Source organism: Dendrobium catenatum, unplaced genomic scaffold (assembly GCF_001605985.2).
Source record: "Dendrobium catenatum unplaced genomic scaffold, ASM160598v2 original_scaffold_76227, whole genome shotgun sequence".
NCBI classification, from domain to species: Eukaryota; Viridiplantae; Streptophyta; class Magnoliopsida; order Asparagales; family Orchidaceae; genus Dendrobium; species Dendrobium catenatum.
The window spans coordinates 327,949-351,528 of record NW_021394673.1 but is presented as its reverse complement, the minus strand read 5'-3'; the positions used below and the strand labels follow the sequence as shown (position 1 = coordinate 351,528).

General features: G+C 35.8%; 1 protein-coding gene across 3 annotated transcripts in view; it reads left to right on the top strand.

The window, feature by feature from the left end:
* Positions 1-20,205, top strand: part of LOC110116554 (polynucleotide 3'-phosphatase ZDP) — a 28,066-nt gene extending 7,861 nt beyond the window's left edge. For 2 of the 3 annotated variants that reach the window (XM_020850168.2, XM_020850166.2), the window contains 9 exons: positions 3,085-3,138; positions 3,787-3,858; positions 3,967-4,023; positions 11,371-11,447; positions 15,232-15,313; positions 15,413-15,529; positions 17,078-17,205; positions 19,715-19,784; positions 19,873-20,205. In XM_020850168.2, the coding sequence (XP_020705827.1) occupies positions 3,085-3,138; positions 3,787-3,858; positions 3,967-4,023; positions 11,371-11,447; positions 15,232-15,313; positions 15,413-15,529; positions 17,078-17,205; positions 19,715-19,784; positions 19,873-19,920 (705 nt within the window). In that variant the 3' untranslated portion in view covers positions 19,921-20,205. The remainder of the gene's footprint in view (positions 1-3,084; positions 3,139-3,786; positions 3,859-3,966; positions 4,024-11,370; positions 11,448-15,231; positions 15,314-15,412; positions 15,530-17,077; positions 17,206-19,714; positions 19,785-19,872) is intronic. The other variant, XM_028691851.1, reaches the window with a different exon arrangement.
* Positions 20,206-23,580: the final 3,375 nt, after the last annotated feature.

Sequence of the window (23,580 nt, the reverse complement as noted above, 5' to 3'; positions counted from 1 at the left end):
TAATTGAATTTTCAAATACTTTTTTATTGCTTAAATCTAAGATAGGAAACCTCCCAATTTAATTAAATATGAGATTAAATTCAAATTTGATTAAATTCCCTGTTTATTTCTTTGGGACCCACATACTAAACATAAACCCCCCTCTCTCCCCTCTCTACATGACCAACCCCCCTTCTCCATGCTTTCTCTCTTTTTAATGCCATTTAAACCTCAATTAATGCTCCCATAAGGCCATAATCTTCTCCTAAAACCGCCGCCCCCTAGCTCTAATTTTGGTATTTTGAATTCATATTAATTTTCCCTCCATCTCTATTTTGAAAATCTGAAATTAAAAATCAGATTTTTTTTTCTAAAATATTTCTCCACCTCTCAACCAACTCACATCACCTCCACCTCACCTAGCCCAAGCCGCCCCTCCCACGTGCCTCTTTCCTCTTGGAAACCCAACACTTATGTTTTTGGAAGCCAAATGAGAAGATGACATCCTCCCTCCTTCCCTCCAATAGTGTATGGCCGATCCTGAGATCAACCACGGCTTTGCTTACAACGCATAAGGAGAGATCTACATCTTCCGATCTCCTTTCTACGAACTGGACTGGGAGTACAACGATTCGGTGGAAAGCTACGTCAACCGCATCATCTACTGCCTCGCCGAGACGATCGAGTTCGACAACCCAGAGCACAGTGGATCCTCATCAGACATCCCATGCCTCTTCCACCGCTGGCTACCTTTCCAACAACGAAGTTTCTCGGCTTCCTTTTCTTAGTGGTGATCTCAAGTCTAGTGTGGAGTACCTTCATTCGCTAAACCCTAGAGTAGTTGAGTGAGAAATCCCTCAAGGTGAACCTCTCATTATTAAATTACGGATTTCCATTATAAGCTATGAACATTACTCTTGCCTTTGTATTTGATTAAGACGTCTTGGTTAATCTACACGTACTTCTTTGCCTAAGCAAGTGGAAAACTACAAATCCCTAGAATTTTTGTTTGTTGTTACGATAACTTGATAATTGGAAAGCTTTTAACAATTGTTCTTATTAATTTCTTGTGAACTCCTTACATGTTTCACATCAAAGATGCATTATCAATCATTGCCCCATTAGAAGCTAACCATATAGGAGCAACTAGAAACACTCTGTCATCCACGGATAGTGGATCTCATAGCAAGGAAGGGCTAGATTTCAAGAACATAGGGAGAGAAAAAACCTTAATTTTCTAATACATAAAAAATGAATGAAGATATCTAACCTAGTAGGTCATGATACCTTCAAAAATCGCAACATAGAAGTGCCACACCATGCTAGAGGTGTGATATAGGCTTTTAGAGGAAGTGGATCCGGAGGGAGCCTTCTTGTTCTTCTTTGTAAGAACTCAATCAAGAAGGATTAGAGGAGCTATTTCTTATTTACTTCAACAAGGAAATTCATTTTTTTTCTTTTCACCTTTTCTCTTTCTTCCACCACCCTCTAGATAAAAGGTTATTTTTTTCATTTTTATGCAAAAGGAACATAAAAATCCACATTGTTGGGTTAAAACCCTACACTTCCATTTGAGGTGATACACGTTAAAAACAAATGAATGAGTGATTAAAGGCTTCACCAATTATTAAAATTGGCCATGAAGCATATTAACAATTATAACCATTTTATTGTTTCAAGTCTATGTCATTTTTAACATAATGTGATGTGTTCTCCAATTGTTGATTTGTGTGCCATTTATGCATTGTTTAGTAGGGGTGTCAAAACGGGTTGACGGGTCGGGGTCGGGTTTGGGTCGAACTTGAGTTGACCCTGGTCTAAACGGGTCAACCCAAACCCGACCCGATTTTATAAACTGGTCAGGATTTACAATTCGGACCCAACCCGTGCCGGTTATCGAGTTGACTCGATCTAACCCAACCTTTGATCCAGGTGAGGATCGCGAACCCGAACGTGTGAGCATTGTCACCCTGAGTCTGACCCGTGAGCGTTGTGGGATCCCTCGGACGCGGGCTGGGCCGCTGTGGGGCTAGTACGACGATTGAGCTCGAGCTGCAGGCAAGGCCAACGACTCACACTGATGCAAGATGCCTATATGTGGCCATGCGGGTTCAGGACTGACCGAGACACGGGCTGGGTGGGGGTGACCAATCGCATTGCAGGCGAGGCTGCATGGCAGCAGGTGCGGGACGCTCGGATGCGACTCACGCGAGTGCGGGACGCGGGCTTGGGAGGCGGGGACGGGTTCATTCCGGGTAAGTTTCAGGTTATTAGGCCAGCTCGAACCCGACCCAATTTTGTAAATGGATCGAAATCTTGTACCTGAGCCTGACCCATATGGCAAACAGGTTGACCTGAACCCAAAATTTTTCGGGTCAGGTTAAATATTGACACCTCTATTGTCTAGAATCTCTTTATAATCAGGGTACTAGAAGATTACCAGAGAAATTGATCTGAATCAACTTGTTAACAGCTATATTTGATGGAGAAATACTACCAGGAATTACAAATGGGATCAATTGTTATGATATTTCAATGAATTGGTGCTATTATTGATTATGCTTCTTCTTGTCTAGTGGTTTGAGGCTTGGCAAGTCTTTGACATTTGACTTAGTTTAAGTGTTATTTTTTATCATTATATCCTATGACGTAGTCAAAACTTTTATTAAAAAGATTGATTTCTTTTTCCTACACTTTTAATCTTGCATCTTTCTCTTACCTCATTCCTGTTGTGGTTGGTGTGTGGGTATGCAGTCATACTTTTCCTTCATGCATAAGTGCTGTTTTTTTCACTTCGAAATATGTTCTAGCATGATGGTACCGCTTTCATCTTATGCAACGAGGATGTCTACCAAAACATGTGCACTTTCAGCCTTTACATTAGTTTTATGTTCTTCTCTCTCTCTCTCTCTCTCTCTCTTGATTTTGATGCTTCATGGCCTTCTAGTTGTTGTGCATGTGCTTAGTCTATCTTAATTTTTCTTTCCTATTGCAGTTGCCTTAACTATTTAATATTAGCCATCACAATCTGCAAGTTATCAAATTTAATTTCAAGTTAATCCTCATCTGTTATATGACAGTCTTTCTATTGCATTAACCTTATAGGATAACATGAAGGAGATTGAAGAATCACATGAGATGGAAGTGAAAAAAAGAAAGGTAGCTTTAATCTTGTAAGTTTATTTAATTACTTGAAACCATTTTATTATCATCATCACCATTCTCATCAAATTTCTTCTCATAACATCTGGAACGTATTGAGGGAGATTTTGTAGCTGAAGATATTCAATCAGTTCAACTAGTTTGTAGCTGAAGATATTCAATGAGTTAACTAGCTTGGCAATTGTGCTGTATTTGATTGTCCGCGTTATGGAGATAAGATCATTTCACATCTTTTCTATCTTAATAAACATAATCAATATATATATATATTAATAAACATAATCATAATCAATATGTTACTGCATTTAAAAGCACCCCACTTCCATAGTTTGAATCCCGAAATCACATATATTTCACATAGAATACATAACATGTCATAGACCATGGGCCATCCACTTTTACCTTCCATTAAGGTTAGATATTTTCTCAAAAATCTTTTCGTTATTGAGATTAGGCATTCAGCTCTTTAAAATATTAGATCCACTTATTTGTTAATTTTCCTTCTCCATACATTAACAGTAACATTATTTAATATCTGATAGCCTTTTTTTTTCCACTTGTCATTTCTTTCTTGATATTTTGTGCATATTTCCTTGATTTATTCACCTAAGCTGTATGGATAATTGTGCTTGATCATGCTCTCAGCTATTGGGAGCTGAAAATAAGAAAAATCTGGAGGTTAAATTTTCTCTTTCTGATGTCAAGAATAAGTACAAGGTGATCTCTTTTTTCCTTAACTTATCCTGAGTACTTTTTGCAGTCCTTCACTTCTTTTGTGGGTTTTAATTTGTTTAAATTATGTACGTGCATCTTTCGCTAATGCAGGATGCTAACCTTCCACCAAACTGGAAGGCCTTCAATACTATCATTTTTAATGAACGGGTAATACTTAATTTCTGGAGGCTTTATTTTTCATTATCAGCATGTGTCTATTTGCATTTATATGAAGTGTTTTCATTGTGTATCCAGGACTGCGATCTTCTGCCATTTTATTAACCTATTCAATAGCAAGGAATTGTAGGTGGGATTTAGCTAATAATGATAATTATGAATATGGAAGGTGATGTGGGTAGTCTTGTGGCTTTCTAATAAAAACTTAGGATGAGATATGCTATGAAATACACAATAATCACAATTCATTGTTTTCCAACTTTTCATTTTAGCAAAGTTTAATCCCTTTTGATGAAAAATGAGAAAATTCAATATGTTCATTCAAACAATAATATAAAAAAGTCAAAATTTAAAATTACGCAATAAATCTGAGAATAAATATAAAGTTTTATTAAGATTAAGATTTGCACTACGAAAATAGAAACCAAGATGTATTTAACTTGACAATATTTGATGCAGGACTGAATGAACAAGTCCTCAATAATAACGTAGTTGTGCTCCTTGATGACTATCTTCGTATACTTGCTTCTCATGTAAAAATGCTCTTAGATATCTATGGGATTCCTCCTTGATGTTGATTGAATTTAAATGTGAATGCTCACTGTTTTTTCCTTGGAGTGTGGCTGATATGGGAGAGAAAAATAGTCACTTGGAGAAGAAATGAAGGGGAAGAGGGAAGAGGGAAGAGGAAGGGGAAGGGGGTCGGCCAGCTTCAGAAAGGGAAAGGTAGTCAAGGTGACATTAAGTGGAGCTTAGGGAATTGCTTGGGAATTAATGGTAGCACATGGGAAAAGGAGTGGGTAGGCTAGGAATTAGGGAAAAGTAATTAAGGGAAGTTTGACCAATTAATTACAAGCTTTGAATTGTAATTAATTTTGCATGGGTAAGTGGGGGAATTAATGTTTGGCTTTGGAAGGGGAAAAATTGAAACTTAATAAGGGTTGCTTGGGAAGATGAGGTTTGAAAATCCCACAAATTAAATGAAAATCTGAATTGATTTTCACATTAATTATGCTTGGGAATATCAAGGGTTCAAGTGCATTTAATGTTGGAATATTAAGGATCACAAGAGAAGATGAAAGGGCATTTGCTGTTGGTGGTGAGGGGATTGGAGCCGGCGGTAGAGAGAAGGAGAAGGTGGTAGCCGAGAGTTAGAAGAAGGGGAGAAAAGAGAGAGGGAAGGAGATAGAGAATGAAGATAAACTGTGAGCCTGGACACATCTTGCGGCTGGTGGATATTTCATTGCCCTCATATAAGGACTTCCACTCTCTTAAGAACTCCCATAGCTCTCAAGACAAAGTGTAGAAACAATTTTTTTATTAATCCATCAAAGCTGTGGCAAACGATGGTGCATGCAAAGTTGAGGGCTTCCATATCTCCACTGATGGGAAGGATTAATAAAAAAATTATTTCTACACTTTGTTCATGAGAGCTATGGGAGTTCTTAGAATAGTAGAAGTCCCTAAGTGAGGGCAATGAAAAACCCACCAGTCGTAGGATGTGTCCGGGCTCATGGTTAAAGTCCCTAGGTGAGGGCATCGCATCACCCGTCAGCCGCAGGATGCATCAAGGCTCACGATTTATCTTCTTTCCCTATCTCATTCCCTCTCTCTTTTCTCCTCTTATTCCAACTCTTGGCCACCACCTTCCCCTTCTTTCTACCGCCGACTTCAATCCCCTCACCATCAATAGCAAATGCCCTTTCATATTTTCTTGTGACCCTTAATATTCCAACATTAAATGCACTTGAACTCTTGGTATTCTCAAGCATAATTAATGTGAAAATCAATTCAGATTTTCATTTAATTCGGGGATTTTCAAACCACCTTTCTATCTTCCCAAGCAACCCTCATTAAGTTTCAACTTTCCCATTCCAAAGCCAAACATTAATTCCCCCACTTACCCATGCACAATTAATTACAATTCAAAGCTTTAATTAATTGGTCAAACTTCCCATAATTACTTTTACCTAATCCCTAGCCTACCCACTTCTTTTCCTATGTGCTGCCATTAATTCTCAAGCAATGCCACCTTGACTACCTTCCCCAATTGACTACTTTTCTCTCCCATATCAGCCACACTCAAAGGAGAAAACAGTGAGGAACCTCATAGAAATCTGAGGGCATTTTTGCAAGAGGAGCAAGTATATAAAGATAGCCATCAAGGAGCCCAACTACGTTATTATTGAGAACTTGATCATTTAGTCCTGCATCATTTGATATTCTCTGGGTGGTGGGTATTTCATTGTCCTCACATAGGGACTTCCACTCTCTTAAGAACTCCCATAGCTCTCAACAATAAAGTGTAGAAACAATTTTTTATTAATCCATCATTGTCTAATACAAGAGCAATGACGTCTATATACAGGCATTTAAATAAACTAAAAGACAACTTTGCCCCTTGGGCTTACATAAGACAAGACCCTTAAGTAAGGGTAAAAACAGAAAATGCATAATTAACTCAAAAATACAATTAATAAACTAAGATAAAATGGAGGGATCTCGACCATCTATCTTCGCCTCTTTCTTTGCTTAACGTCCACCATCGGATGTTTTCATCAATATTCCAATCATGTACACAAACCAATCACTAAACAACTTAGATGGAAGTTAAATGGGAGAAATCATCAATTTAAAGATCCAAGCCACATGTTAGTATAAGGAGAATCATCTCCTTAAAGAAGTTGTTGTTAAGACTTGCAAGCACTCAGAAAAATATTAATACATCAATATATATAGGAATTGAGAGTTAAGTAGAATTTTAATTTAATAATTCAATGAAAATTACGCGGGTTTTTATTTATAATCCTCAAAGATCAAAATCGGCAACTGCTCAAAATTCCTTATGGATTTTGCCTCAAATTTCAAGTTTCAATTCTATTGACTTGAAATCTTGCAAGAACAAGTTTATGTCCATTTCAACAAAATAGTAAATTTCTTCTCCAGGTTAGCCCAAAATAGTAATCTTTTATCATTAGCTATAGTGCAAGATCATAGGAAAACAAATATTGATTCTTATAATTATATCTAACAAGTGTAATCTTGGCTCTCAATAAATCATATTAGCTATATCATCACAACCAAGTGAATAACGAAACATGGCAGCCAAAAATGCTATAGAGGCTATTTGATTTGACAGCCGTATCTTTTCTTCTTGAGACCATGAACTAAAAATGATCTTAACAAAACATATTTACATTAACTCTTGAGAAGATAATCCAAATAAGAAGTAATAGGACAAGAAGACAAGTAAATTTCTATAAGATAATTCAAGCACATCTAGAGTGAAGAGCAACAAATGGTGCAAATTTCATGAACAATAATGCTACGGTGCAAAAAAAAAAAAAAGAATGCAAATGAATTCTCCACACTTCTAGGAGATTTGCTCAAACATGTAACTTTCTTATCAGATGATTGTAGACTCAAGCATAAGATAAAAAATATTAATATTCAATTGAATGCATAAAATGAGTTGATCTTGATGATCTGAATCAAAGTGGTGAGACACTTTGTGACAAGTTTGATTTAAATTGTTGACTTTGATGTGCATCCACCACTTCATATTAGTCTTGTAAAATATGACACAATTTAAGATTTTTAGACCTTGCAAATAGGTAGGTTCTACCCTAGTCACGACAACTTGTAAATTTTTTTTTTTTCAACTAGATTAGGTGATCTTCAATTAATTAAAGAAAATATTGATGTTAATTCAAAAGATCGCCCGTTCCCCTATGGGTCAGACTTGTCATTTTATCTATGAACCAAGCAAAAAAAAAAGTATTAATGTTCAATTGAAAATAATCAATAAGTTGATCTTTATGATATGAATAAATGGAGATGCTGGTGCATAGTTTGTGATTTGGGTCATTATTTGAGACAACAAGTTCCTGAATGGTCTTAGAGATCTTAAAGCTAGCTCCCCCTCGTACCTTGAGTTATAGATCATTTAAAACTACTGGAATCAACTTAAAAGCACTATAACCACCCCAAATCATGGCCAAGCAGCAAAAATGACAACTTTGAATCTATAAAAACTTAAATCGCATTCCTTCTTTGTTTTGCTTTAAAGAAATTTAGCCGAAGAACCATAAGAAATGAAAGAAAGATTGTTATCTTCATTGTGAGCTCGTGTTGTGACTTTCGATTTGCCATAAATATCCTTGTCAAAGGAGGCAAATAAGTTTCCTTCAGCGACTTCTTCAAAACTCGACTTCATGCGAAGCAGGTGAAGCACATGAAAACGAAACAACAATGTATTAAACGAAGTGCCCTTGGGTGCGTGTTGGGGACGGGCTCAACGTCAAGTGTTGTTCTCGTGTTGGAGGTGGTCACAACGTCAAGATGCTACTTGCATGCTGGAGATGAGCTCGACTTTGAACCACTGCATTGTTGCTTGCGTGTTGAAGACAAACTTGATGTTAAAACATTGATGATTGGCGAAGAACTCTCGCACAAACTCTCTATCCTAAAACACACTTGATCCAAATCGAGCTGTCCGTGTGGATGGGAACGGTAGATTAAGTATTGGTAATATAAAAAAATTCTAAATTAAATCTAATAGTCTAAGACTGCTTCTCAAAATGCCTCGAGGGGTACATCTCGTGTGAAAAAGGTGTAAGCCTCGAGGTTCCCATTGTGCACCTCGAATTGAGGCGCACCTCTTGGTGCACACCTCGTTCGCCTTTTTAAACTATGTTTAAAATAACTTGATAATATTATTGCATAAATATATGAAGTTAAATTTAAAATCACATCTAAGCAATTTAATGAATCCAATGGACTATGAATAAAAACCTCAAATACATTAAGTATAATATGCTTTCTTTGTTATAAATTTCATTCTTAATTAACCCAAATATGCATAATTAGCAATTATTGTAAAATATATGAAATTAAAGATCATATAAATTTGTTAAAAATATGTGTGATCAAATGCGTAAAGATGTGTAGTTTGAGCGCATCACTAAGTAAATTTTACCAAAGGTCCAAAACAATTAGATTTAATTATTTAATGGATAATAAATCAATTAAAAGAAATTTAAGTTAAGAAAATTGTTAACAATTGTAGAAAAATAGGAAATAATTTTTATAATCATTGAAAAAAAATTTAGAGCTAGAATCAAGTTCATTTTTTTGGGCTAATTATCCTTGAATCATTGTAAATCTTAATCAATTAATTAAGAACACCTAAACTCAAACTATACTATATGATTTTGGCATTCATTTTGCATACTTGAGCTTTTTGGTTTCATTAATTTGAGCTTATTTCCATAGTGGCTAGTTCATTGAAACTAGTCCAATGGTTCGATCGTCATTTTCGTGATTATTACTTAATTGAATTACCTATAGAAATACTTAACAAATCAGTAAATGATGCGGAATAAGATTTGTTATTTTTAAATCACTAATGAACCACATGTGTGCCATGTGCCATCTAGGCTCATGTGTGAATGCGAAAATTGCAAAAGACCATGTTTTGATTGCATAAGAGTGTTTGAGAAATGCTAGTGCTATGGTGTTCTTCCACTTTACTTTTTTGGTAGAGTTGAAAGAAATTATCGAGTTTACTCATTTACTTGTTAGCTTATCTTTTATTCTATTCCCATATTGGATTGTGTGTTATGTTAGCATGTAGCATCATCCCAACTATTTTGGTTCATCTTTAGGAATACTCAATTTTCAGTTATCCTTGTTAAGTTCTTTCTGAGGTGTTAAATATATTCTTTACAAATCATTTGAATAATTTTTATCCATTTTATCATAGCACTATCATTTTTCCTTATTAAAATTTCCAATCTAATTTTATTTAATCTTCTAATCGGTATACACCATATTGTTATTGTTGCTATCATGGTATTGTTATTGTCAGCTTAGAGAGTATGAGGATGGTGTTTGCCATTATTTTTTTTATGAATTATGGAAGATTATTATTTTTATTAAGTTGTTGTCCCTAAACAATAGTTGTGTCTCAGGTAAGTGGTGATGTAGGCAAGCTTTGGGCTGCTTGCTGCCTCTTGGTTTGAGCCTTGGCTACTCTTGGTTTGGGCTTTGACTGCTTTGGTTTTGAGCTGAAATGATGAGATCTTCTTGGTTTTTAACTCATTAATGCTTGATCTAATGTTAGCTCATTAATATGAGGAGTTATTGCACTTGAAAGCTCATTATGTGGAGTTTGGAAGCTTGTTTCTTCCCCTTCTTGTGTCTCCTTGGTTTCTTCTTTGTGCTGTTCACGTGAGATGGCTGCTGGGTGCTTGTGTGGGCTTTTCGGTTTCTCCCCCTGGCTGCTTTCCCGTGGCTTCTCCTTTCCGTTTTGTGTTGGCTCTTCGGGTCCCTCCCTGGTTGTGTTCCTGTGGCTTCTCTTCCCAGTTTCTGTACTGATTTTTGGTTGCTATTTTGTGCAAGTTGTTGGTCTTCCTCTTCCCCTTACCTAATGGGATTAAATGTAGGTTTATGTGGCTGTTTGGCTGCCTTCTTAAGTCCTATAAATATGTGATGTTTGGTGAATAAAAAGAGAGTTTTTAGAGAGATGATATGATGCAATTTTTTGGATCCTAAACCTGCGGGTTTCGTCGTGGCAAAGCTTGCGAGCTTGTTCCATTCTTCTCTTCTTCTGGGAAAGCTTGCGAGCTTCTCCTCCTTCGTCTCGGACTTCTTATCTCGTTCTTCTCTCCGCAAGTGTCCACCCTACATGTATCTTTCTTCTCGACGAATGCAAGCACCTTTAGGTGTCTTTATTTTGTCGTTTGTAAGCGTCAAAGTTTGTAAGTCTTTTATCTTATAAAAAGTTGTAGTTTGTCGTATTTTTCATATTTTGGTGTATTTTCTTTATCCTAGGAAGCGTGTGTTTTGCTTGCAAAAATTTGGGGCTTTTCCCAAATTTTTGCTTGCATCAAGTGGGATTTGTTGGGTATTGCATATTAGTTTTCTTGTGTTTGGTTAACATTTCATTTTTTATTAAAATTGGTTTCCCAAAATATTTTTCCAAATGAACGTTATTGCATAGATCTTCTCTCTTGATTCTATTTCTTTTAGATTATCCTATATATCCATTCACTTTTTTGTATTTTTTTCCAATTTTCCAGATATATTTTCATAACTATTATGATTGTCTGATTATTTTATTTTATTTTATTATGAAGAAATTACTCTATATTGCATTTCTTCATCAAAGCATATCACTCTTGTGTTGAGGCGTTTAGTAAGAATTGAACCTGACACCAAGTTGTTCTTTTGGATTCCTCAGTCCCAGAGTATGAGAAATTCGTTCCGTCATTTGATTGGTGTCAACAGATTCTCTTATGTGCTCTGTTGTTGACAAATAATTTTCTGAAATGACAGGAGGAAGGTCTTCACGATACAGAAAAAATTGCTGCATTTGATTTTGATGGATGTCTTGCTAATACATCTGTGAAAAGGTATGATTTAGCACAATAACACGGATTTATCACTACTTTTTTGTATTCAATTGCGGTGAGGGTGGTGGTAGTGGGGTTGTTGAGCCCTCAATATGTCATCTTATATAAATAAGATTATATTTAATTTTGCCTATATTTAAATTGCATTTATACATTTGTTATGCAACTTTTTTTTGGACAAATTTTTAAAATAAAGACGGTTAACAATTATATTCGTAAAATAAAAACCAAAAAAATATATTTAAAAGTAATGCAAGTTTTTTGTTTAGGCAACGAGTGGCTCTCTGACGTGGCGGCGGCGGCTATGTGTAGGCGATGATCAAGGAGGCGGGGTTGGAAAGAGCTATTCATGGCGAGGTTGAATGTGGAGGAAACGATGAGAGTCGTTCACGGGGAGAATGACGGGCCCAGTTGTTCGCGGTTCGAACGTCTCTGTCTGGCATTGCGGGCGGGCTACCAGTGAGTCACGAGTCAGTCACGAATTATATTTTAAAAATTAATCTTCTTTAAAGTATGTAAGTTATATATTTTTTTCCTTATAATATTTAAAAACATTAGTAAATTATATTTTGAAAATCATACTTCTTGTTAAGAACTTTCAATTAATTTTAAGATAATTTCTTTTTTTTAAACAAATTAATATATATTTTTTTATATATGTATATATATTTCCATGAGTGAATTTAAATTTAGTTTAGCAATTTAAAAAAAAGAAAAGGCTCACCTGTCTGACTTGCCCACTGACTCACCCGACTCGCAGTCCCTACTCACGCACAACCCAGCTAGCTAGTCGTTGGTTCATTGAACGATTGAGCAAGTCGTTCATACGGTGCACGATTAGGCTCGCCACATTAGCTTATCCCCTCGTCCGGTAGCTCCTCACCACGTCAGAGAGCCCGGCGATGCCTGAGCAAATGATTGGCATTACTTTGAAATATATTTTTTAGATTTTTATTTTATGAATAAAACTATTAATCATTTATATTTTAGAAATTTGTCCATTCCTTCTCTTTATCTGGGACGAGCATTTATGGTTTGCATATGGTTGAACGTTTCTATGTACCATTTGTCCAATTCGTTCTCTTTCATTATTCGTTTGGTTTCCTTGCCCAATTTTATTTTGTAGATTTGCCTGCTGACATACCTTATGATCTGCTTTTGTTCATTAAATTATTACTACAAGATATTACAGTTCATAAGCTTGTAACCTTAATTTGCTTTCCATGCAGGAACTCCGTTATTGTTGCTATATTCAATTCGGTTCCACTTCCTTTCATTAAACAATACATAGGCCCATTTAAGCACCAATATAAAGCCATCGTATTACCAGCTATGAAGTTGTTGGATTACTGCAACATACAACCTGATCTTCTTGTGTAGCATGCTCTGGTCCTTAAACTTGCCCTGCCTTAACCTACATTTGTGCTGATGCAGACTGGCACAAGTTCTACCAAATAACCTTACTTAGCCTAGTTCGGAGGGTAAATATAAAACACTGATTTAAATCCTGTTGATGTCCAATGAAATTTAATATAATATGATGGGACACAATGTAAATGAAGTTAATGAAATGCAATTTTCATAACTATTTAAATGGGAATGTGTTGACTACTGACCAGCCCAATCGGCTCCACCTAATGCTAGTTCACTCCCAAATGACGCAATGGTTCTTTTTCCAAATGGACACAACCGACTCCCTATCTCCACGACATTAACCCTCCCCCCCCACCCACCATCCCCAAAAGCCCGCTCTCTCCTTCTGCATCCGACTTCTCAATGCACTTAGGAACCGCCCGTCACCCCTCTTTCTTTTTTCTTTGCCCTGCACGCAAGAAGTCTTGCGCTCGCCCCAACTTTTTCACGACTACTCATATTGCACGCAAGGAACAACCCAGTTCCTCTGTTCGTTCGCACTCATGCACGCAAGCGACACCTAGGCGAGCCCTCCCATCCTCTCTAAATCACACGTAGATCTAAGTCAATGCCTGCACCTCCCGCTCATGCTATTTGACCCGATCCGCCTACCTGTCCCATGCCTCAATCCCAGTCACAATCTATGACTCGTCTCCCTCTGCCGCACATCTCGAGCACTCTCTCCCTCGTGTTCACTCTACCACTCAACAGAATGATCTGAGTCAACCTATCTTTGTCTTTCCGCACATGACACCAGCCCGAATAGACCATCGTCCCGCATGCTTTCAACCCCATTCTTTCAACCCCATTTTCACCCACTGCTTGTAAGTGCACAAATTTGGGCAATATATTTTTGGTATAAAAAGAAAAAAGAAGGAAAAATAAGAGAAAAAAAAGAGAAGTAACGAGCAATTGAAAATCCGAAGACCTATGCCAAGAATAATCGTCACAAAGTCCTCGCACCATCGTATCTTTGATCCGGCTAGGTGGATTGAATGACAAGTGCCTTTTCAACCTCACTTTGTGTGGAGGGGACGCTAGGAGGTTGCCAAATTTTTGAGAGAACATCAATGAAAAAAAAAGGACATATATCGAGCAAGTGAAGATCCGAAGACCTGTGCAAGGAATAATAGTCCCGAAGCCCTTGCGCTGTTGTATCTTTGATCCTACCAAGTGGACTGAAAGGAAAATTTCTTTCTAACCTCCATTTGTGGGGCCTATCGGGAGGCTGTTGAAATTTTGAACAGATAAATGACCCCTACATAATATATTTGTATATATATATATATATATATGTATAATTTGAAGTCAATCGATTGAATCCCACAGTTTAATTATATATATATATAGATATATAATTTTATAATGAATGGTTGCATATTTTTTCAAAATAGACTTTTAGACAAATCATCCAATTCAAATATTTTTAAATCATTCATACAATCATACATCTCACAAAATAATGGAATGAGTCAATGCCACTAGCTGATGACTTATCTATGATACTCAGTGATAATGGGGACCAAAATGCTTTTGTTGCACTTTTAAAATCACAGATTTCTCAAAAAACCAATCAATCTAGGTTTCCTTTGTCAGACAAGAGAATCAAGTCAGATCATTTGAATCTTCTATCAGAGATACTAAATATATGAAGAGAAGTATTATGTTAAAAGGTTCATGGGCCTATGGTTTTCAAAATGGATCCACATGTGATGATTCTTATGGCTATTAACCTCACATATCTCGAGTACCCACTGGGATGGTTGGAATAATAAGCAATTTAGTATTACTATAAGCTTGATTGATGGCATGAAGATTGAAGAATGAGTCTTTTGGGCTGAATAACCCTTATCTTGGAAGGGTTGAATATAGATTTCACATTCTAAGTTAAAGAAATGTTTAATTTTATTATACAAAACTATCCCTATTTATAGATATGTACAAGATATCTTAATAAAGAAATAAATAAATGTGGAATCGTGCATAATTTCCCTAATAATCCTTCCTAAATCAACCAGCCGAATATGGAAGGAGATCGACGTGATCTAGGTGAGCCCCCACGGATCCCCATCCTGGCCGTGGGATCAAGAAGCCAAGGGACGGTTTAGATTTAACAGTGTGATCCAGGTGAGCCTCCTATGGATCTCTCATGTTGGCCCTGGGATCAATGGCCAAGAGACTGTTGGGATTTTAACACTTTTAATATTATTTTTTTTATGTTAATATTAAAAAATTATCTGAAATTGAACTGAGCGCTGAAATTATAGAAACCACTAGAACTACCCTCTTTGGAAGCTAACCTAGCGTTACTGAAATCAAAACTGGCTTTTAAATCTTTTTCATATATTAATTAGAGTATGCCAACTTGCAGAATTGGTGCAGATGCTTGGTCTCTTATGTATGCATCCATTCCAGAGAAGCTGCAAGAGCTCTATAACGGAGGCTATAAACTGGTTCTTTAATTTTGCTCCCTGTGATCTTCATAATAGTTCTTAAGCGTTTAGATCTATTTAAAAATTCACTTCCATAACATGCATATATTTTATCTTTAGGTTATTTTTACAAATGAGTCCAACATAGAGCGCTGGAAAAATAAGCGACAGCAAGCTGTCGATTCCAAAATCGGTCGACTTGACAGCTTTATTAAGCTTGTAAAAGTCCCAATTCAGGTATTGTAAAGGCACTATTTTTATCAAAATGTAAATGTGAACTTTAGTAGAATTGCTAAATTACCCTTTATCATTAGAAAAAAAAGGTTGTTCTCTTCAGAATGTAAATATAATCTTCAAAAGTAGCATTATTAACCACATTATTTAAACTCTTTCAGCTTGGCTTTGCTAATCCGTCTTCTCCATTCTTTTTTTTTTTTTCAAAGCTGCTATTGGCATTAAATCTAGTGCATCTTAATAGTTTTGAATTTCTTTAATGTTTGTTTTGCTAAATCCATTTCTGAACATCGTTAAAACTTTACTCCACCTTTGTGGTGCTTCTTTTTTTAAACTTGCCAGACTGTTTTGCATAAAAATCACAAGTAGAGGGCTTTAACGATGTGAGAACCACCATAATAAACATCAAATGGCTTGTCTCAACAAAGCCAACCAAGTTCATTAGCTCAAATTGGGTCTACTCGACACTGGCAATACCGAGTGCACCAAAGCGAAGCTATTTCATGTTTTCGCTGTTCCTCTATCTGATTGAGGTGATAATGAGATTAATATTGGCCTTTTGCCTTTCGGCCCAATTTCAATTCTGAATTCCTAAACCTAAAACCCTACACCATAAGAATCACCTGTTTCTTCTTTCGTTGTGTTACTTGACTACTTCTACTGTGCCAATGCCCATGACTATGACATTAGGTGGAATTGGTAGCTTGCAGTGTTCAGTCAAGTCCAAACTCACAAAATGAATTGTGATTTGAATGGTTTTAGCTGGAATTTTCAGCATGAGCGGTTTCAAATCATGTAATTTATTATGCAGTTCTAGCTAGATAATATATCCATTCCCGCAGGGGCGGATGCAGCTTCTTTTTTTAGGATGGACAAATTTTTTTTTTTTTTTTGTGGGGGATGGGCAACGCTGCTTAGTATTGATAAGATTATGACAAAAAATATTTTTGAGAGGGGAAAAACACCAAAAATATTCAAAAATATCCCCTTTAAATATTTAATTTTTTTTTTAGGATGGGCAAATGCCCACCCTGAGTACATGGGGGTTCCGCCCATGCATTCCCGTATTAATATTTTAATACTTTTGCTTGTATAAATTCCTCTGTTACATTCATAGAATGTGGAAGATCGTTGTCTGTTGTTATCATCTGTTAAGTTCCCAGAATATTAAATGTCTTGTTCACAAAGCTTATAGTAACTTAGTCTTCTCATTACAAAGAGAAATTAGTCTCTTGTAATCCACTTTTCCAATCATGCAGGCCATTTATTCGCAAGTTCTCTCGCTTGCCACTGCCATTAACTTATGAAGCCACCATTCATTCCTGGTGTAAAATATTGCCCTATCTTAGCCAATATTATTATCATCTATGTCTCTCTATCTTACTGAACATTTCTGCAGCAAAGACAATATTTTATGCAATCTTCTTTTTAATATAAAGTTTTTGTTATTCTCAATTTTACTCCTTGCTTGTTTATGTTCTATTCTTTAAGAAATTGATATTACTGCTGCAATTTGCGGAGATAATATAGCTAACTAGGATTTGGCTGCAGGTATTCATAGCTTGTGGATTAAGGAATGGCAAGATGGAGAGTGATGACCCCTTTCGCAAGCCAATGACTGGAATGTGGAAAATTTTTACCGAGCATTTCAATTCTGGCATAGCCCTTGACATGGACCAGTTACTTCCCTTCTGATTTCTAATTAGAAGCTGCTTTATGTTTGTTTGATTTATTGAATTATGTTCATCTTTCTCTCCATTTTAACCAATTAATGTTTAAGTAAATGTCGGTATGCTTTTCTCCATGGAGATCTTGCCAAAACTAATTATATAAAGCAACCTATAGGGAAAGTTTCTCAGGGGAAAGACAAAAAATGCAAGCTTAAAGAATTATACATGAAGTGAAACAAAGCCGTCTTGCTTGGTTCAACAAACTTTGGAAGATTTTTGTTGATATTGAACTATGAGTACTATTGTTGATCATTCTATATTTAATGCTCTGTGTTATCAACTCATAATTTGACATCAATGGAATGCATCTCTAAAACTTTTGAGGCCGGAGATCTGAAACTTTTTTTTTTTACTTTTGAACCAAGTAGACAAACTTACACACACAACATATATATAAGCTTTAAATCCAAAACCTCTTAGTTGATAGATAAAACTCTCAACCAATAGATTAAGATGAGCTGTGTGAAATCTGAAACTCATGAAAGTCCCATTATGTGGGAAATTATGTACAAAACTGCATTTTTGCTGTTTATTAAGCCGAAAGTTATGGAATGCCACTTATATTACTGTTGGTGATTGATGTGAAACTACTAGGAGTTATTTTAGAAATTAAAATGAAAAGATTAAAGTTTTGCTCGTTTAAATTTAAGCTAACAATAAGAGAGATTTGGGAATTAGAAACTTTTAACTTGCTCAAGTCCCAAAGAAGTACAAGAGAGATTAACCACTACAATTCATTCAAAATTCAAGGGAATTTAAACGCAAAGTACAATTGACAGAAACCCAACGTTTAACAATGAGAATTTCACCTCGAGGGCCGTCTCACTCAATTATTGGTAAGCTTTAGCGGAGAAAGAAGGTCCAAACGAAGAAAGATATCACCACTAGAGAGAAGGCTCCGAAGAACTTCGTTGGTGGAGAGGTAGCCGGCGAGGAAGGAGGTAGTGGGCGGCTTACGAGGCTCCAATCGTGGCTTGAGAATCGTCGGTCGAAGATGCTCGCAAGAATCAGGACGACTCGGTCCAAATACTCTTCCACGGTGGTCTCGTCTTCAAATCCTACGTCAAAGCACGGAGATCGTAGGATGTTGATGCTTCCGTCGGCGTTGATCACAAGACCCCACTCAAGCTCCAGATCCGCCATGCGTCATTGAAACGGAGATGGAAGACGTCACCTTCGTTCCCTCTTGGACTCTTGATTCAAGAGACGGGAAGAGAGAGGGTGGGGGACGGCGGGATTCCAAGGGAGAAGGGTGGCCGGCGGGTGTAGGGAGGAACAAGGCTTGAAAACAAATTAGGTTTAGATGGATTGTATTAGGGAATTAATCAAAATCTGAAGTAATTTCAGTTTCGATTAAGTTTGGAGGGAAAATTGACTTGAATTTGAAATTTCAAATCAAGCAATTAAGACATTTAATGGGGGTTAATGAGGGGAGTCCAATAAGGGTGGCCGGCGGCTTATAGAGAGAGGGAGGAGGTTTAAAACTTAAAACTGAAAATTAATTTCAGTTTTAAGTAATTTAGGAGGAAAAAAACTCTATGTATTTGAATTCAAATGAGGCGCCATCAATGCCTTAATGGGGGCATTAATTGTGGATCCACCTAGAGGAGGCCGGCGGCAATCCTAGGAGGGAGAAAGGGAAAATCAAATGGTGGAGTCTCCAATTTCGGGTGATGACGTGGAGGTAAATTATGAGGACTCAATTTAATTTAATTTGAATTTGGAATTTATCAAATAAACTTTCCTAAATTGGATTTCCAAATTAGGAAAGAATTTGAAATTCGAAATTCAAATTTCAGATTTGGGAACATGCGGAAGGGAGGATTGGACGGTTGGGGTGTTGCCGGCGAAGTGGCCGGCCCAAGCCGTGAGGTTGGCCGGTGGTGGACTTCCACGTGGAGGGGCGGCGGAAATGAGGGCTTTGGGCTGATTTTTCTTGTGGTGGAGGGGAAGGAGATGGAGAAAGTACGACGAGATAATATGATAATTTAACCACAAGCCGCGAATGCTTCAAACGACTGGTGGGCCTTGCGATTTGCTCCCCTTGAGCTCTCTCTCTCTCTCTTTCTTCAGGCTCTCATGCAAGAAGACAAAGAAAAGAAACAAAACTAGATTTCATTCAAATATTCATTAACCTTAAAACAATACATGAGACCACTATATATAGGTCTCAACTCATACAAAGAGAAAATACCAAATTGCCCTCTGGGCTACAATGACGAAATAACTCCCCACAGGGGTAAAAATGGAAAGACAGTAAATAAAATAAGATAATAATAAAATACATCATAACATCTAAATCAAAAGTAGAGGCGCTGAATCGTGGCCGTCGATCTGCGGTTTTGCCGGCGATAAACATGTCGGTAGCGTCTGTCGATGTCCTCATCAGTGATGGCATTATTTCATCTTTAGCTTTTTGAATGATGCTTTATATTGATGAAGGAACTACTAATTGCAGGTCCTTTTATGTTGGTGATGCAGCTGGAAGAACAAACGACCATAGTGATGCCGACATCAAATTTGCTCAGGCATGACTGGTTTTCAAATTTTTAGCTTTTTTTAAGTTATATGACTCTCCTGTCCCTCTTTTAATTTTAAAATTTTTCTTTCTTGCAGGCGGTAGGCTTAAAATTCTATGTTCCTGAAAAGTTCTTCCTTGCTTAAGACTTTTAGCAGCCTGGAAATTCAAACTTCCGACACTTTGATAGTTTTACCCCAAGAGACTTCTTAAAACTCTAGGCTTCGTTTGGGACGGTTTTTTTTGTTGTTGTTGATTTTGAAAGCGGTCTTTTAGTAAAAAATTAAATATTAGAAAGCCGCTTTAAAAACCAACAAGAAAGCACGAAGTTGTTCAAATCGGCAAGCCCAATGCAAATGTAGGATGGGAGCTGCAGAATATTATATATATATGCATGACATTTTTGTTTTAGCTGATTTTTTTCAAGTACATAGTAGTTTTTTTTTGTCTCGCAGCACCTTATAATTGTGTGATGTTTGTTCTTTCTTAAGATTATTGCTTTTTATCTGTTTTGTTTTTGTTTTATTGCATAATTATGAAGAAATTTGTGTTAAAAATGCCCTGATAAAAAATGTTTATGCTGGATTTTAAAGGCCTTGAATCTACTACTACTATAATAATAAGTCTTTATCCCACTATATGGGGTCGGATCACTTTTGAAATGTGTAATATAAATTTTTTACGTATAACATTGATTTCAAATATTCAAGGCCTTCAAAGACAGGATATTAAATGAAGTAGCTGCTGTAGCATCTCTATAGCTACGCTTACAAACCGTTGATATAGCATCTCTACCGTAGCGATCCGAAACCGCTGCAATAGCCTTTCTACAGAAGCGCTTACAAAACCGCTGCTGAAGCCTTACTAGCGAAAACAGATGCGGCGCATGTGCAGCGGTTTAAACTGCTGCTGTATGTTATAAAATGTGATGTAAAAGCCTAATTTATTAGTAGTGTGTATATGATGCTCTAAGATTTAATGGAAAGATTGAAATTTTTACTCAACCATAATGTAGAATAAATCAGTGTTGTCTATCAATTCTAAAATAATAATACCAATATAAACATCATTTCTTTTTCATTTTTAAAAATATATATACAATAATCTAGTTCTTATTGAAATTAAATATCATAAGAATTCATAATAGATATAAAATAATACATTAACTACTATGATTTAGAGGATCTTGATTCTACCTCCCTCTACTCCGTTGGTCCTTTTCTTTTTTCTAAAATGTCAAAAAGTATCACAGGTTAAGCACAATCAGCTCAAAAGATTTCTATCGCTAGCCCATCACAAATATCAATATCCCATTTTACATATTAACAAAAAAAATTAAAGATTTAGTTAATTAATATGAAAACAATTATGTATTAGCAAAAATAATTACCAATATATATTTGAATTCTGAATTATTACTTATACTTTCATATACAATCTTTACAGTATTATCAGAGGTGTTAGAGAAAACTTTCATCAAAATCTTACTTGCACTTGACTTTCTCATTTCATCAGAATTCATTCAAAAATATCAGAATCTACTAGAACTAATTCAGAATAGCATTTATACTTTAATTATTATATTATCAGGTTATGCAATGCATTAGTGTTATACATATATTATGATGTCTGCTTATAACTTCACTTCTACTTATAATTATCTTTTAACCTCTCACACCTGCATTCAACAAGTGGGGTCAGAACATAACAAAATAACCTCTTACACCCCTTTTTCAATAAGTAGAGCTAGAATTCCTCCAATATTCATATAAGATTGATGGGGTCATAATAGAACAAATATGACCCTTATGTTATTTCACAGAGTGTACTTATCACATTTTAAAATTCAAATCTCCTCCAATACCATGTCATGAGCCACACAATTTGAATGCAATAATAAGTAATAATGACATCAATAGGTAATTATGATGCTGCATAAAATATTAGAATTACCTATAGTAATTTATATTTTGTGTATAAAAACAAACCCTATATACTTTTTTCATTATAATTATAATTTTATAATAATATTCAGAATAGAATTTTAAGCTTTTTATAGAACTATTATGAAAGGTAGAAATATGGGCGTAAGTGAGCCGAGCCAGCTCGCGAGTCTAGTTTATTGTGCCACAAGTTCGAGCTTGAGCACATAGTCGAGCTCAACTTGGTTCAGCTTGAAAGCTTATTGAGTTGCTTGATTAAATTAAATATATTTAATAATTAATTTAAACTTGCATTATATAATATATTTAATATTTTAAATTAATTTTATATGAAAATCAAATATAAAAAATATTTTTTAAAATTTATTTAAAACTAAAAAAATCAAGCTCAATAATTTAGTCATGCTCGAATTTTCCAAACAAGCTCCAACCTATAAATTATTTAATGAGTCGAGCTCGAGCTTAGTAAACTAACTCGAGCTTAGTAAAAATTAAATGAGTTTAGCTTGATTAGATAGATGCTTGTTTGACTCAACTCAACTCTTTTGCCACCCTAGCTAGAAATGCATATTTATTCAATACTCATAAAATTCATTGTGGAGAAAAAAATTTGATCACTTCTTATAAGTAAAATATTCAAAATAAATCATTCAACAATGTACTAAAACTTACATGATAAAAATATCATAAAATTTAAGAAAATATATTTTAATTCATATATTCTTATGAAATTACTAGTGTTGAAATCAAAGATAAGAATTCAGAAGTCTATCTCGTTCTCTATGAAATCTCTAATTGGTCTTACAAATGAATTTCGAGCAACTACCGAATTACCTCTCTTTCATTCTTTGTCCTTTGTTTCTCCTCTTTCTTCTCTAGCAAGGTGGTTGGGTGAGGGGGGTATATATATATATTCTTAGGTTTTATGTTGTTTTTTCCATGTAATTTTTTTCTCATTGTAGTATGCTTTATTTTGGACACTTAACATTTTGTCTCACTACAAAAAAATTGTCAATTACGGGCGGCTTTTTTCGATGATTAGTATAAACTTTTTGACTTTTTTGAAAACTACCGGCGGTTTTTCGGTGGTTTGTTAACCGCCGGTATTAATCGCATAGGAAACTAATTGCAGCGGTCAGTTTCATACGGCTTTCCAGCGGCCATCACAGTTGGTAAATTCCGGCGGTCATAGTGCCGGCGATTGCCGGTTAATTACTGGCGGCGTACCGACCATCTCAAACGTCGGTTTTGCCGGCGGCCAAGCCGCCGATTGATCGCCGGTATTTGCTGGCAGCTATATTAAAATTCTGGCGGTTAAAATAAGCTGTATGGTATCGATATGCAGCCTTAAATCTTGTTTAAATCTAAGAAAGAAATATCATTTACTCTCCTAACCGGGTTATCGGAAGGCAACCATTTTATGTGTTTGTTTTAAATCAATATTATGATTCTCTTTTAATGGCCAACATTTTGCACCAAAAAGCATTGCAGGTCTCACTATCATCTTATAGAATTTTACCTTAAGTTTGAGGACTTTTTTATCACACAACAAGCCCGATGCATTCCTCTAGTTCAACCATCCAACTAGAATTCTACTTATAATATCCACATCTATTTCACCATCATCATTCTGAACAGTATACCCAAATTATCTAAAATGTATATATTAATGACTTAATTGCCCAAACTCACAATCTACCCTAATGGATCTATTACTATTAAAATTACACTCACAAAAATCTTTATACTCTTAGGTTGACCTCTAGCAAATGTCTAATAAGAACATCCATGATTGAAGCAACATGATATGGGTTTAAGGGAGATCCTTGATGTAATCCATCTGAAATAGGAAAATACTTGGTT